This window comes from Nycticebus coucang, chromosome 6 (assembly GCF_027406575.1).
Source record: "Nycticebus coucang isolate mNycCou1 chromosome 6, mNycCou1.pri, whole genome shotgun sequence".
In the NCBI taxonomy this organism is placed as follows: domain Eukaryota; kingdom Metazoa; phylum Chordata; class Mammalia; order Primates; family Lorisidae; genus Nycticebus; species Nycticebus coucang.
The window spans coordinates 64,573,737-64,588,883 of record NC_069785.1 but is presented as its reverse complement, the minus strand read 5'-3'; the positions used below and the strand labels follow the sequence as shown (position 1 = coordinate 64,588,883).

General features: G+C 43.9%; 1 protein-coding gene across 1 annotated transcript; it reads left to right on the top strand.

The window, feature by feature from the left end:
* The first annotated feature begins 9,432 nt into the window (after nucleotides 1-9,432).
* C2CD4B (C2 calcium dependent domain containing 4B) lies at nucleotides 9,433-10,957 on the top strand. The gene is made up of 2 exons (XM_053594485.1): nucleotides 9,433-9,505; nucleotides 9,704-10,957. The coding sequence occupies exon 2, from the start codon at nucleotides 9,744-9,746 to the stop codon at nucleotides 10,875-10,877; it is 1,134 nt and encodes a 377-aa protein (XP_053450460.1). The 5' UTR covers nucleotides 9,433-9,505; nucleotides 9,704-9,743; the 3' UTR covers nucleotides 10,878-10,957.
* The last annotated feature ends 4,190 nt before the right edge of the window (nucleotides 10,958-15,147 follow it).

Here is a 15,147-nt window from a genome sequence, read left to right as displayed (position 1 = left end):
CCGATCGGGCTGTGGGGAATAGGTTCATCTGTCCACGCTGCTCTAGAAGGCAGTGTTAAGGCTACAAATGGTTTAGGCTTTTGCAACAGATAATAGTATTTAGATCCTAGCTGTGGGGTTACAGGTCAACTGGCTTTAGGAAAACAAATTTAAACTCTCTGAGCCAGAATTTATCTTCTGGCTAGTTAGATAATTATAACTTTGTAGGACTGATGAAAGATCAGATGAGGGATCTTTTGTAAAAAGCTTGTCCTAGAATAGACGCCCCTTAAGTTTAGTTGTCTTTGTTTCCTTAGTTCCATATCTTAAAGTTTTAACCTAATACAATAATTAATAAATATAGTGACGTAAAACTATTACCTCTGTTACTGCTACTAAAAAATAGATAAGATTTACTGAGTAAATGCTAGACACTATATCACAATGACTTTGTGTGAGATACTAATGAGAATATCCTTACGATAATTACAGTTACAATTATTAACCTCATTCTGTAGATGAGAGAAATGAGGCTTAAAGGAATTAAGAAACTTGCTCAGGCTCACACAGCTTGACAGTGGGGAAACGGGAATGGGAACAGTCTGTGTTTTCTGTGTCAAACATGAAAATCAAGAAGAGCAACATTTAGTCCCCTGAGCACTAGGAGACTGGAGCGCCTTCACATTACAAGGCAGGAACCTAAGGGTTGTTCATGTCCAGTTCCTCACAGTTACCAACAGGTGGCAGTTTGTCAATTTACAGCACTGCTGACATGTCCATAAACTTAATGACTTGGTAGAGCTGGTTGTGGCTTTTCAGCGTGGGTCAGTAAGTCATGTGTAGCTAAGTTAGGGGAACTATGCAGGCCAACCTAGTATTTTAAATGTTGGACTAGTTTCTAGCCATTCCATCTATTGTGCTCAAGTTCATAACCAAATGGACAATATAGTCTATACATCCATATGATCCTGAACCCTCCTTATAATATCTCTCCTTCATGATTATTCAGATTACTTGGACACCTTCAAATGTGGGAAGCACACTGCCTCTTAAGGAAGCCCTTTCATCATTACAGAACACCAACTGAAAATTCTATTTGTAGATTGAAGATCTAAATATGAAAAAATAAACCTTTCATAATATCAAGAAAAAATACAGATGCTCCTAGACTTACATCCTGATACGTCTGTAATAAGTTGAAAATATTATAAGTTGAAAATGTATTTAGTATGCATAACCTACCAAACATCATAGCTCAGCCTAGCCTACCTTAAATATGTTCATAATGCTTATATCAGCCTACAGTTGGGCAAAATCATCTAACACAAACCTGTTTTATAATAAAGTGTTGACTATCTCATGCAATTTGTTGAATATAGTTCTGAAAGAGAAAAAGAGCATAGCAATATGGGTACTTGAAATGAAGTATCTACTGAATGCTTATCACTTTTGCACCATTGTAAAGTTGGAAAATCTTAAGTAAAATCATTGTAAGTCAGAGAAAATCTGTGTAGAAAAATATCTTTATAAGGTAGGGAGAAGAAATTGTTTCTTAAGAAAAATAACCATAGGAAATGATTGATACAACTGATTATATTAAAATTAAAAATCTCTATTTCTTAAAAGACGTCATAAAATATAAAAAGTCATAGCACTTAAAAATGACCCAGAAGTAGTGTTAAATGTGTGTTTATGTGTATCAGAGAAATAACACAATATAAATTTTATTTTATTTTTTTTATTTATTTTATTTTTTTGTAGAGACAGAGTCTCACTGCACCGCCCTCGGGTAGAGTGCCGTGGCATCACGCGGCTCACAGCAACCTCTAACTCTTGGGCTTAAGCGATTCTCTTGCCTCAGCCTCCCGAGGCAAGAGAATATAAATTTTAAAAGGGTTGGTTTCTTCTCAGGGCCCCTCTCCTTGGCTTGTAGATGGCTACCTTACTATGTTGTCACACAATCTTTTTTTGTGTGTGCATGGCTCTGTCCTATTCTTCTTCTAAGGACATCAGTTATACGGCCTACTCTACATGACCTCATTTAACCTTAATTACCTCTTTAAAGACCCTATCTCCAAATATAGTCACATTCTGAGGTTCTGAGTGTTGGGACTTCAATGTATGGATTTGGGGGAGGGGTCATAATTCAGTCTATAAAAATCTATTTCTTAGTCCATATAGGCTATATATATGTTGCTGTACCAGTCCAGAATATGCTATAGCAAAAATACCATAGACACTGGCTTAAATGACAAACATTTGTTTCTCACAGTCCTGGAGGCTAAGACATCTAAGATCAAGGCACTGGTCGATTCAGTGTCTAGGGAGGGCTCACTTCTCCCCATGTCCTCACATGGCAGAAGGGTGTGAGGGAACTCTCTGGGAACTCTTTTACATGGGCTCTCATCCCATTTATGAAGACTCCACCCGTGTACTGTGATCACCTCCTCCACCTCCTAATACCATTGCCTTGGGGTGGTGGTGGTGAAGATTTCAAGATAAGAATTTCAGGGGAGGGGACATAAACATCCAGTTCATAACAATCTGACAATAATAAGATATCCGAGAATGTGAAGTCATAGGAAATCTGATATACTGTTGATAAGGAAACTGATTTTGTATTATAATTGAAGATGCAAATATGCTATCACCAGCTATTCTATTCCTAGAGATGTAACCCAAGTGAACTTTTGCATAGGTGATTAAGAAGACATACACAAATGATCATACCAAGACTGGAAAAACTAGAAGCAATCTAAATATCAGCAAGAGAATAGAGCCTATTTATATTAATATGATGGAATACTACATGCCAGTGAATATGAATGAACTAGGACTATAAGCATGAACACCGATAAATCTTACAAACAGAATGTAGAGCTATGGTCTTCCAGATGATTTCCATGGCTGTATTTTGTTCTGTAAAGGTATACAGCCATTCCCCTGCCCCTGGACATTCAGCCTAGTTCTTCCATGACTTTCTGAGGCTAGTGGGCCATGAGGCTCCTGTGGGACCTCTCACCCTCCCAGGCCTTCCCACAAAAAACTGTGTCTTCACTCCTTGCCCTTCCCATTCCAGAGGCCCAGCGATTGACGTATGTCAATTTGTGATCTTAGTCAAGGGTCTTCATTCTGTTAGTTGCATGTCTTTTCCATGTGTACCATGTCAGGTTCTAAGTGGCTGATCCCTGGGTCTGTTATATAAATGATCTGAATACCTTTTTGAAACCAGATATGGTATAAGTAAAGAGAATGAATACACTTCTTTAGGGGACAAGAATTCTATTTACAAATGGCACATTTCTACTACGCGTAACTAGTGATTTCCTTCTTATAATGGTCTCATGCTTTAATATATTAGGTTCTGGTATAATCAGTAAGATGCATACTTTTTAATGTGAGGCCTTGGGACAAGGTTGTCTTTTTCTTTTATCTAACTACCTACCGAGGAAATTGGCTCAGGAAAAGTGGCTGTGAGAGAGGCACCTTAAGGAAGTGTTTGTAAGCACAAAGGACAAATCAGACGGATGTGGGTTTGGGTTCTAGCTCTGCTCTTACTGGAGGTGAGACTGAGGACACATTTTTTTTTTTTCCATGTGAGCCTCAGTTTCTACATCTCTAACTTATTTATAAGGTTGTTTAGATAAGATAAAGTGTATGAGTGTTTAACCTGACTTCCGCTCCCCACATAGAGTAAACATTAATATTATTAAAGCTTTGAATATGTAGTACAAAATGATAGTGGACTTTATATGGTAATTAGGCACAAAATAATGAAATAACTGGAGTGATCAGAATATTCACCGAGGGGTTGTGTTTTACTTTCTCCCGATGTGATTTAAGAATCTGGGAGGAAGCCCAGTTTCTACTTATAGATATAGGCTGCAGCTATGGGTTTACATGAATAACCAACTGGAGAGTGTCCCAGGTAAGCAGTTTAATTTCCCCATGTCTTTCTTTTCTGGAGAATACTGATTCATGGGAAACTAATAGGAAATCCTCTAGATAGACATTGTGTTTACAGCCATGCTCATGTTGCTCTAAAAACATGGATGTGCTAGGAGTGAAATCACTTTCCTGTGTCCTGCAATATCTGTGTATCATTGTTACAATGGCCATTTTCACCAAAGATTAATTTCAAATGAGCCACATCTACTGCATGACATAATGCAGGTGTACTCTGCTTTAGAGAAGACCCTTTGCCCAAGAATCTGAACATTGACTTAATGAATCATGGGGAAACGATCCTGTCAGAGAGGCCTGGGGACACCTTTGCCTGAAAATTTGGCATTAGCATGAAGGGCTATTGCTTCCTGGCCCCCAGAGGCTGCATACTGACTGACATTTGCCTCATCAAAACATGTCACTGGGTGGCACCTGTGGATCAGTGGGTAGGGTGCTGGCTCCATATACCAAGGGTGGCGGGTTCAAATCTGACCCCAGCCAAACTGCAACAAAAAATAGCCAGGCGTTGTGGCAGGTGCCCGTAGTCCCAGCTACTCAAGAGGCTGAGGCAAGAGAATCGCCTAAGCCCAGGAACTGGAGGTTGCTGTGAGCTGTAATGCCACAGCACTCTACTGAGGGTGATAAAGTGAGACTCTGTCTCTTAAAAAAAATGCTGTTTTCCCTCAATATCCCAGGGGGATTGATCCCAGGACCCCTCAAGGATGCCAAAATCCTTGGAATCTCAAATACCTTATATAAAATGGTGTGGTATGTGCATATAACCTAGGCACATCTTCACAAACATTTAAAATCATCTCTAAATTACTTATAACACTTAATACAATGTAAATGTTACATATATAGTTATTGTATTGTTTTATTTGTATTGTTTTTGTTATCGTATTATTACTTTTCTCCAACTACTGTATTTTCCATCGGTGGTTGGTTGAATCTGGGGATATAGAACCCATGCATACAGAGGGCTGACTATGTGCTAGAGGAGAACAGTAATCAATTTATTACTTCCCAGGGGAAACAGTCACTCTTCTTACCTTTAAGAACTTAGAAACAATGGGGTTTATTTCAAAGTAAGGAGAGAGAAATATACTTAAGAGTAGATTGAGGTGGTTTAAGAATTAACATTATGGATGTGCATGGTGGCTCTCACATGTAATCCTAGCACTCTGGGAGGCCAAGACAGGCAGATTGCTTGAGCTCAGGAGTTTGAGACCAGTCTGAGAAAGAGTGAGTCCCTATTTCTATTAAAAAATAAAAAAAAATTAGCCAGGCATGGTGATGGGCTTCTGTAGACCCAGCTACTTGGGAGGCTGAGGCAAGAGGATCACTTGAACACAAGAGTTTGAGGTTGCTGTGAGCCATGATAATGCTATAGCACTCAACCCAGGGTGACAGAATGAGACTCTGTCTCAATTTTTTTTGAAAAAGAAAGTGGTATATAAGTCATACAGTGCCTGACATAAAGAGACTCAGTGAATTATACAGAATCAAATGAATAGATGAAGGAAGGAAGGAAGAAAAGAAGGAGAGAAGGAAGGAAGGAATTAGCTAAAAAAGCTAAACTTAGGCTACAAGGTCTGACAATTAAGTTCAGGAACTTGCCACCATGTACTTATGTTAGCAGCACTGTACAAAAAACTCAGTAAGCTTTCATAACCTCAGTCTATCAGTGTCTCACAGCTGTGTTCATGTGGTTGTGTGGTGGTGTCTTGCTGAGTGGCATTCACTATTGCTGCATGTTTTTGTGTGCTGTTGTGAGAATGTTGGAGTTTGAATTAGAGCAATGAGCCAATATTAAATTTCTTATTTAACTTGGCAAGAGTGGAAGTGAAATCAAGGATGTGTTAGTCCAAGTTTATGGGGATAATGCCATGAACAAAACAGCAGTGTACAAATAGATTAAACATTCTAAGAGGAGAGAAAGTATCACTTGTGAAGAGACGTCAGGGTGGCCAGTACTGAGCAGAAATGATGACAACATTGCAAAAATTTATTGAGTTGTGCATTGAAATCATCTGCTGACTGAGAGAAGAACAGCAGACCAAGTAAACATCAATAGAGAAACAGTTCGCAAAATCTTAACTGAAAATCTCAGCTTGAGAATGGTATGTGCAAAAATGGTCCTGAAGGAGCTCACTGATGAACAAGAGCAAAGGGGAGTCAAAGTTCACTAAGCCCTATTGTAGAGGCAAGATGATATTTTAGGCCATGTTTTCACTGATGATGAAACATGGGTGTACCATTATGATTAAACAAAACATTAAAGTGCACAATGGAAGTCAGCCAGTGCTCAATGACCAAAAATGTTCTGTCAGTCCAAATCAAGGGTCAAAATGATGTTGCTAACCTTTTTTTTTTTTTTTGATATCAGAGGGATTATTTATTATGAATTCTACCAACTGGACAAACAGTTAACCAAGTTTACTATTGGGAAGTGCTGAAAAGCCTGTGTGAAAAAGTTAGATGAACATGACCTTAACTTTTCACCAACTCATGGCACTTGCATCATGACAATGCACCAGCTCACATGGCACTGTAAACAAATAATGAGGGCTTATACCTATAATCCTAGTGCTCTGGGAGGCCAAGGTGGGTGGACTGCCTGAGCTCAGGAGTTCAAGACCAGCCTGACCAAGAGTAAGACCCCTATCTCTAAAAAACAGCTGGGAGTTGTGGCCGGGGTCTGTAGTCCCAGCTGTTCGGGAGACTGAAGCAAAAGGATCACTTGAGCCTAAGAGTTTGAGATTGTTGTGAGCTATGATGCCAAGGCACTCTACCAAGTATAACCAAGGGAGACGCTGTCTCAAAAAAAGAAAAAAATAAAAAGCAAAATAAGTATATTGGAACACCCTCCCTACTCACCTGATCTGGCCCCCAATGACTTTTTTTCTACACCAAAAGATAAAGGAAATATTGAAAGGAAGACATTTTGATGACATTCAGGACATCAAGGGTAATATGACAATGGCTCTGATGGCCATTCCAGGAAAAAAGCTCCAAATTTGCTTGGAAGGGTAGACTAGGCATTGGCATCAGTGCATAACTTCCCAAAAGGAATACTTTGAAGGTGACCATAGTGATATTCAGCAATGAAGTATGTAGCACTTCTTTTAGGATGAGTTTATGAATTTATCAGACCTCATATGTTGGCTATAATTCATAGCTTGAATGACCCTAGACAAGTCCCTGAACCTGGGAAACAGAAGCAGTGTTTGCCTCACTGTTTTGTTGTGAAGAAGAAATAAAATACAAGCAGTCCTCAGGTTATGTATGACCTGACTTAGGGCATTTTATACTTGCAAATGGTCTCTTGAGGCTCCCCATAAGGATCATGTATAATTAAATTAATAATTCAGGAACTAGTTTCTTCTGTGTATGCAAACAAAGCCATATGGCACAAGCATGTTGTTGGTGTAGCATCTTTATCATAGCAGCTAGTCTCATTATTTACAAGGTTGCTTACGCACACTATTACTTTCATCTTAACTTTTTAATTCCGTTTGTGAGTCTGTGTTTACCCTTATGACCATGTCTCCAAAGTGAAAGTCCACAGCAAGTCCAAAAAGAAAAAAAGAAATCTCAGAAAAATGGAGTGATTACAATGAAAACAAAAGTAGTAGAAATAATTAATTGTTCAAAGAAAGGCTAGGTGCCATCATTCCCTGGGAAAGCTTCAGCGATTCTACTACTGGATTATCCTACATGAGCATAATGGAACATGTGAAAGGTAGTGCTCCAGTGAAAGCGTCAATTATTATCAAGCAGCATACTGGATTAATAATTGAAAGGAAAAGTCATTATAGATTTGAAGATAAAAATAAGTGTAACATCCCTATTAACCTAGGAATTAAAGAGCACGATAGTTTCTATAACTTATTATTACAGTATGGGTTGTCACTTTAATATTATAGTACTGTATTATTATTGCCACACATGAGCCATACTAGTATTATTATTATTACCATATATGGGCTGTTCATCAAGGATCAGAGTTACATACAAATCCAACCTAAACATGTTCTCAGGAACCCATCCTGTTGGTAACCAGGACTGCCTGTAATGTAATCAGAAAGAGACGTGGTTGAAAGCACCTGACAGTCATAAAACCTATAGATCAGTACCAATTCTACACAATCTACTTCATCAAATATTTACTGAGCCCTTACTATTTGCCTGGCATTGTATCCTCAGCACTAGAATTGGATAAGAGATGAGTAACATAGCCAAGCTTGTACCTTGGATATGGCAACAGGAATGAAGGTGATCCCAGGTTCTGGACCTTAGGACTTTTTTTTACTTTTCATATATTGTACTTACAATAAACCCCACTCAGCTTGAGTTTCCCCAGTCCTTACCCACAGGAAACTCAGTCTATTATGCGAGACAAATCTGTAAACCAAAAGTCCCAAGCAGCATGCTGAATGTCATGAACGTTGTCACTTTTGTATGAAATGTGGAGAGGCTGGTGGATTTGAGTAGGGGAATTTGGAAGGTTCTTAAAGCAGATGCCGTGTGGGCTGAATTATGGAAAATAGACAGGAATTCCTACAGAAAAAAAAAAAGCAGAGAAAGGGCATTTCAGGTAACAGGAAATCACTCGCAAAGTCACAGGAAATTATGCAGTTGCCATAATTGGCATAATTTCTGCCATTAACTAGTTCTTTTTAATCTTATGGAATTTCCTGAAGTCCCTCTGGGATTTCAGTTTTCTCATCTCAAAAAATAAAGGCTGGGGGTGGAAAGAGACAACCTAGATTTTCTGGAAAGTACTTTCTAACTGGGTATCGTCACACTAAAAGAGAAATAAAAAGAAGGGTAGTTTTGGAAAAAGTCAAGTGTTATTTTTACATCTTGAGCCAGAAGCTCACCCTTTTCCAGCCACCAAGATGACAGGCAGAGCTTGCAGCCATTCAAAAATTGTCGCAGAGATTAATTCACCCACTTCACGGATACTTAGGGCATGGACTGAGCCAGGCCCTATCCTAGCAAGGAGCCCGCGGTCCAGCAGAGGATGACAGGCGCGTAAATAAGTACAGGCGTACTTGGATATAGAATTCGTCTGCAGACGGAGCGCGTAGGAGTAGACGTGTAGGGTGAGGGACAATTTATCTGCTAGCCAAATGAACTACCTATTTCCTCACCCTGCCTCACCTTCTCCAAGAGGCCATAAACATTTCACCTGCCAATTCTTCCTTGGCGGGCCGACAGGGTGCCCTCTCCTCACCTGCAGCTTTTCCCAGACCTGTGTATAAAGTTCCTCGCACGCGCAGAAAGTGCAGGTCTCAAGGGTGGCCAGAAAGTGCCTGTTCCCGCGACAGCTTCGCTCAGACTCGAGCATCCAATGAGGGCCTCGGGGCAACATGGGAAGAGGTGGCCAGAAGGCGGGCGGTGCAGCGTTACCAGGGGTTGGGCTCCCCGCGGCGGGGCGGGACTCAGGCTACAATATAAGGGAGGAGCGCCCCTATCCCGGTCGCAGTACTGAAGCTGGCGCCCAGGCCACAACCTGGAGGTTACTGGCATCGAGCTTGCAATCAGACCCAGAGACAGTGAACAAGAGGAAAAGGTCTGATTTCTATTTATTTGTTTATTTGGTATCGGTAGATAGAAGGCGGTGGATTGTGAGTGCGCAAGAGTGAGGCCGGACTGGCTCGGGGGCGTAGACCGTCTGCACGCTGAGAGGATCCGAGGGAGGGATCCAGGGCGACCCGAGGGGCTCCAGCAGCTGCAGGCTCCCGAACTCAGCAGCTTCTCTTCCCCGCAGGACCTCCTCTTGTAGCTGCTTTCAGCCCCAGTCCCAGACGATGAGGCTCCTCGGGAAATTCCGCTCCTCGGCCGCGGGCAGCGACGCTCCGGAACTCGCCTTCTCCAACGTGCTCACCCCGGGCCGCATCCCTGAGTTCTGCATCCCGCCGCGGCTGCCGATGGCCTGCGCGCTCGAGTCCTCGCCCCCGGCCGCCGCCCTACCCCGGCGGTGCGCGGCGGAACCGGACCTATGGGCCCGCGCAGCAGACGAGAGCGCCGCCTGCACCGACTGGGACCCGCGCTCTCAGGCGGCGCTGTCGCTGCGGCACTTGCCCCGAGCGCGCACCGCCTACGGCTTCTGCGCGCTGCTCGAGAGCCCGCACACCCGCCGCAAGGAGTCGCTCTTCCTCGGGGACCCGGACGCCAGCGCGCTCCTCCGGGCCCCAGCCGCCGGGCCCGCGCCTCGCCGTCGGGCTCATACCTATGATGGCGGTGGTGGTCGGGACGCCCCCTTAGTGCCCATGAGACCAGACCCTGCCGTCACCCCTGCAGTCCTCGGGTGCCCCGGTCCCCGGCGGGACTCACTCTCCCCGCGGCCCCGCGGCCGCCGCCTCCTGCGCGCCCCCGATGGGCTGCTGAGCCGCGCGCGATGGGCCCGGAAGAGTCGCAGTCTGGCCCGCGCCCGCTCGGTCTCCAGCGGGAGAGAGGACGAGGAGCGCGGCGCCTGTTCGGGGTCCCTCGCCGGATTCCCTGCCGGATCCCCCTCCGAGCACCCGCCGTCGACTCCCAGCCAGCGCCCCGAGCGCCTGGAGGCCGAGGGCACCGTGGCTCTGGGCTGCGCTGGGGCTGCCCTGCACCTGGCCGCCGAGTACTGTCCAGCCGGCGGGCACCTCCGCATCCGGCTGCTCCGCGCCGAAGGCACGGCCGGGGGCGCCCCCGAGCATCGCGCCGTCGGCTGCCGCGTCAGCCTAGTCCTGCAGCCGCCCCGCACCGCGCGCAGGCAGCGCGGCTCGGTGCTCCGGCGGAGCCGCAAGGCCGCCCTGGACCAGGACTTCTGCTTCGACGGGCTCACAGAGGACCAGGTGCGCCGCCTGGCCGTGCGGGTCAAGGCCGAGGGCAAGGGCTGCGGCCGGGAGCGCGGCCGCCTGCTGGGCCAGGGCGAGCTGCCGCTGGGGTCCCTCCTGCTGCTCTGAGGGCGCCGGCCTCCTGCCTGACGGGGACTCTGGGCGCTGGCTGCTGCTTTGTACAAAAATAAATGTTAATTTATTTTTTTAATTATGATCTTATTTATTTGACTTTTGATTCCCTGGCGTCCACTTTTGTCACTGTTTGTTGGCAGAGAAGAAAAAATAATGCCTACCTCCTCTATATTCACAGCATCCCATCCCTCTTTCCAGAGTATTTTTTCATTCAAAGGGAAAAGGGTGGCCTGAGAATGGAAGAGTGCAAAAAGAAATACACCCATCTGCCTTATTTTTCATCCTTCCTGCTTTATATCAATGCTAAATGGTTTATGGATTTTTTTTAAAACAAGTTATTCATTCAGAATCGTGCCCAATGCTGATTCATATACACAGCTTTACATATTGACCGGCCATAGGTAGCATCCTCACTTGTACACACCCCACCCAGAGTGAGAGACTCTCTCATTACAAGGATTATCTGAGTAGGAAGAGAATTCCTTTTTCATTTAGAAAGAACACTTCTTTTGGAAGTGAATTCTTCAAAAGTTTCTGAGAAAGAGGAAAACAAAGGAAACTAAAGACCCTGAAATAGATGGTCATGTAGAAAACAGAAATCCCTGACATCTCTTACTTGATCTGGAGCCCTGGGAAATCTTATTTCATGGAAGAAATCTTCCCTGACTCTGTAAACTAGTTTTTTTTTTTTTTTTGGTAGCATTATTCCATAGTAATTAGCTTTGCAGTACCATTTTCTAGATGAGTTGAAAAGTAAATTGTTAGTTTCTTGAACACTGGGTTCTAAGACAGTGTTTTGAAATCCAATTGATTTTCCTTTGTTGATTCAACAAATAGACCTGAGTGCACTGGAAACTGATTATTCTAAAGTATTTACCCTTGACTGTAGGAATCTCCCTGGTATTGGAAGGCACAGTGGATCGGGAGACATATAGAATCTAATCTTTTTTGTTCTACTTGCCACTTGTCTAAACTAGGACCAATCAGTTCATTTCCCTGAGCCTCACTTTCTAAACCAGTGAAGTGGGGGCAGGTCTACCTCACAGGGTTCTGTGAAGATATGCCTTAATATCCCAATCACCCTTCAGTGCGTGTGAATATGATAGCATGCCTGACAAGGCTTCAACTGTCCTGCTGAGTGGGTGGTCAGTAATGTCCCAGAAAATGGATGCCTTTACAACTACGACTCCTTCCTTCCCAATTGTTTCTCCCTAGTCCTGGAGTGGAGCCTGACAAAATGGGTATTTACTTGAGACCTAAGATTTGAAGGGGCTAGGAGTGGGAATAGAGAACCTTCCGGATCATCCTGGTAAATTTTCTGATAAGCAAAATTTGCAGTGGTTCTTCCTCGGAAAGTCCTTCGACATTATGTTTACAGAAATGAGATTCTGGCTATGAACTTGGTCAAAGTAAATACAAATCTCAGATTTTAAATGTAATTTCAAAGTGGATGCATCAGTCCATAAAAATAATCAGACTATTTTTGAAACTGAGAGAACACCACAGAGATGACTCTGGCTTCCAAAGCCATATAGCTATAGGTGTAGCTGAACTGAGACAAGATCCGAGTTGTTCTGACTTCTCCAGAGGACTGACCTAGTCATCGGTCACTTAACAGTAATTTATTCACTGGGTTGTCACTCTGTGAGAGCACACTAATAAGCCCAGAGGATGAAGCTATGAACAAGACAGACAAGACAGATAAGAGGATGGCAAACAACAACCAAGTTATTTTATTATATACAATGGTCACAGCCATGAAAACAATAAACTGGAGGCGTGTGTATGAGTGACTGTCTGGATAAGGGAAGTGGCAGATGAGATGTGCTTAAAAAGACCATGGACAGGGAAGGACTCCCTGAGGCTTGAACAAAATCATTTATATGAGGAACTTAATATATCTGAATAACTCCTTAATGTATCTGAACCCTTTACTACATCCCAAAACAGAATTCTTGGTTTCTCCCCTTTTAAAGGGAGAAAACCTCCTCTTGGAGGTCTAAGTAGGTGGATTGCTTGAGCTCACAAGTTCGAGACCAGCCTAAGCAAAAGTGAGACTCTGTCTCTTCTAAAAATAGAAAAACTGAGGCAAGAGGATTGCTTGAGCCCAAGTTGGAGATTGCTGTGAGCTATGATGCCATGGCACTCTACTCAGGGCAACAGCTTGAGACACTATCTCAAAAAATAAACAAAAACTTCTCTCCTAGTCTTCTGTAGCTTAATAAATGATGCCATCATTCTTTCTGTCACTTAAGCCCAATACTGGGAGTCACTCTTGACTCAAATTTCTCACATTCCACTTTCAGTGTAAGAATATCATCTCAGAGTGCCCTTCCATGGCTACCCTACCTACAAATAGCACCAACATCTCTATGTACTTAATTGACACTGCTTTATTTCCCTTTATAGCACAATCACTGCCCAATATCATATTATTCATTTACTTTTTGTTCTTCGCTCATTTTCTCCTCCATGAAAATGTATACTTTATAAAGGCAGGGACTTTGTTTACTTATTTGGTACTATATTGGATACAGCAATGCCTGGCATACAGTAGACACTCTATAAATATCGTCCAAATTGAGTATTGAATGAAAATAAGAAGAGATGGAATAAACTGAGAAAATTAGAGCTTCTAGGACCAAGCTTGAGACAGCCCAACATTTAGAAATTCAATAGAGAAGAGGTGGCCAGCGTGTGGGAGAAAGACGCAGTGGCCAGTGAGGTAGGGGAAGGATGAATGTTATCAAGACTCAACATTATGAGGGAAAGGGGTGCTCCAGTTTATTTATTTTGTGGAAATGAAATTAACTTTGCTCTATAGACTTCACAGAGCGTGATGAGTATGGTATATAAATGTAGACTTGCCATGCCTTTTCAGAGGGATTAATTTAACAAAAATCATACTGCATTTGAAAAAATGACTTCTTAAAACAGATGAAGAATCTGGAACAAGCATATGATGGAGCACAACATTTGCTTGTGGCTGATATGTATTCATCTTAAGAGTGCTGAAATCTGAGAGCAATGTCAGCAAGATGGCCAACTAGAGGCCCCTAGCACTCCCCCCCACCCCATAAAGACAGCTAGAACAATGAATAAACAACTACATCTTAACCAAAATAACTGAGGACTATCACCAGAGTGCAACAGAGGAGTATCAGAAACCCAGGTGAGCACTGAACTCAGGATGGCCACGCAGGAAATGGAAGGAAAAACTGGGTCTCCACCACTTTGTCCTCCTTGAAACCAGGAGGAACTTTTCCCTACGGCAAGGAGGTAAGCAAGATGATTCCAGCAATTCCCACCAACACTCTGGGCACCTGTAGACCTCGCACTGGGGTTCCCTGCAGTTCTCATAGGCACTGAGCCCAGCCAAGGGAGCTGGCTAATATCCACAGAGTGGTGCTTCTCCAGAGGACACCAGGTACCATGCCCCACTCCCTCTGGCCCATGGAATTAGAATTATGGCCAGAGAGTGTCTTGCTCTGGGGGAAAATAGCCGCAGCTTGCCTTCACCCTTGAGGCTAAGCTGCCACCAAACCACCCAACTCACATGGCCCAACATCCTCAAGCCAAGCTTTGAGCAGCTATCACACCCTTCCTTGTGAGGCCAAGCAGTGGAAGAGCTGCTCCATCTGCCCCTTCAACCCCTTGGGCTAAAGCTGATGTGGTACTCTGCATCCCAGGAAATGATGTCTTTGCTCCTCAGAGCAGTCATGCACCACAGTACCTGAGCTGAGGTGGTGGCCTGTATCCCAGGGAAATGGTGCTTGGGCTGCCCAGAACAGTCACACCCACTAGGTGTGAGCTGAAGCAGCACATTACCGTGGAGAAATGGTGCTCTGGCCAAGATGAGCTGCTGTGCATCTCAAGGCTGAGCTGACACAGTAACCCCAGTTGCAAGGAAATGGAGCAATGGCTGAGCTGGGACACCCTTCTTTCCAGACCAAACACTTCTAGCACTCTGTATCTTATCTCTGGATTAGTCCCTCAGAGGAACTAATTAGTCCCTGAGCTGCTGAGATGATCCTCTCCCTGGAGAGCGGAGTCATTGCTGGGTTGTTCCTTGTCTGCCCACTCCAGGGCCCAAAAGGCAGCTGTGCTCCACTCTTCTGGGACACTTCCTGCCGCTGCCCCTGGCCTTACACTCTGGGACAGATTGAGGAACCAACCATTCTGGGGTCTAGTGTCACTACTACACAGTGCCTCCATCCCTGGAACCCAAGGTGACACTGAGCTCTCCTGGCTCAGGATCTTGAAT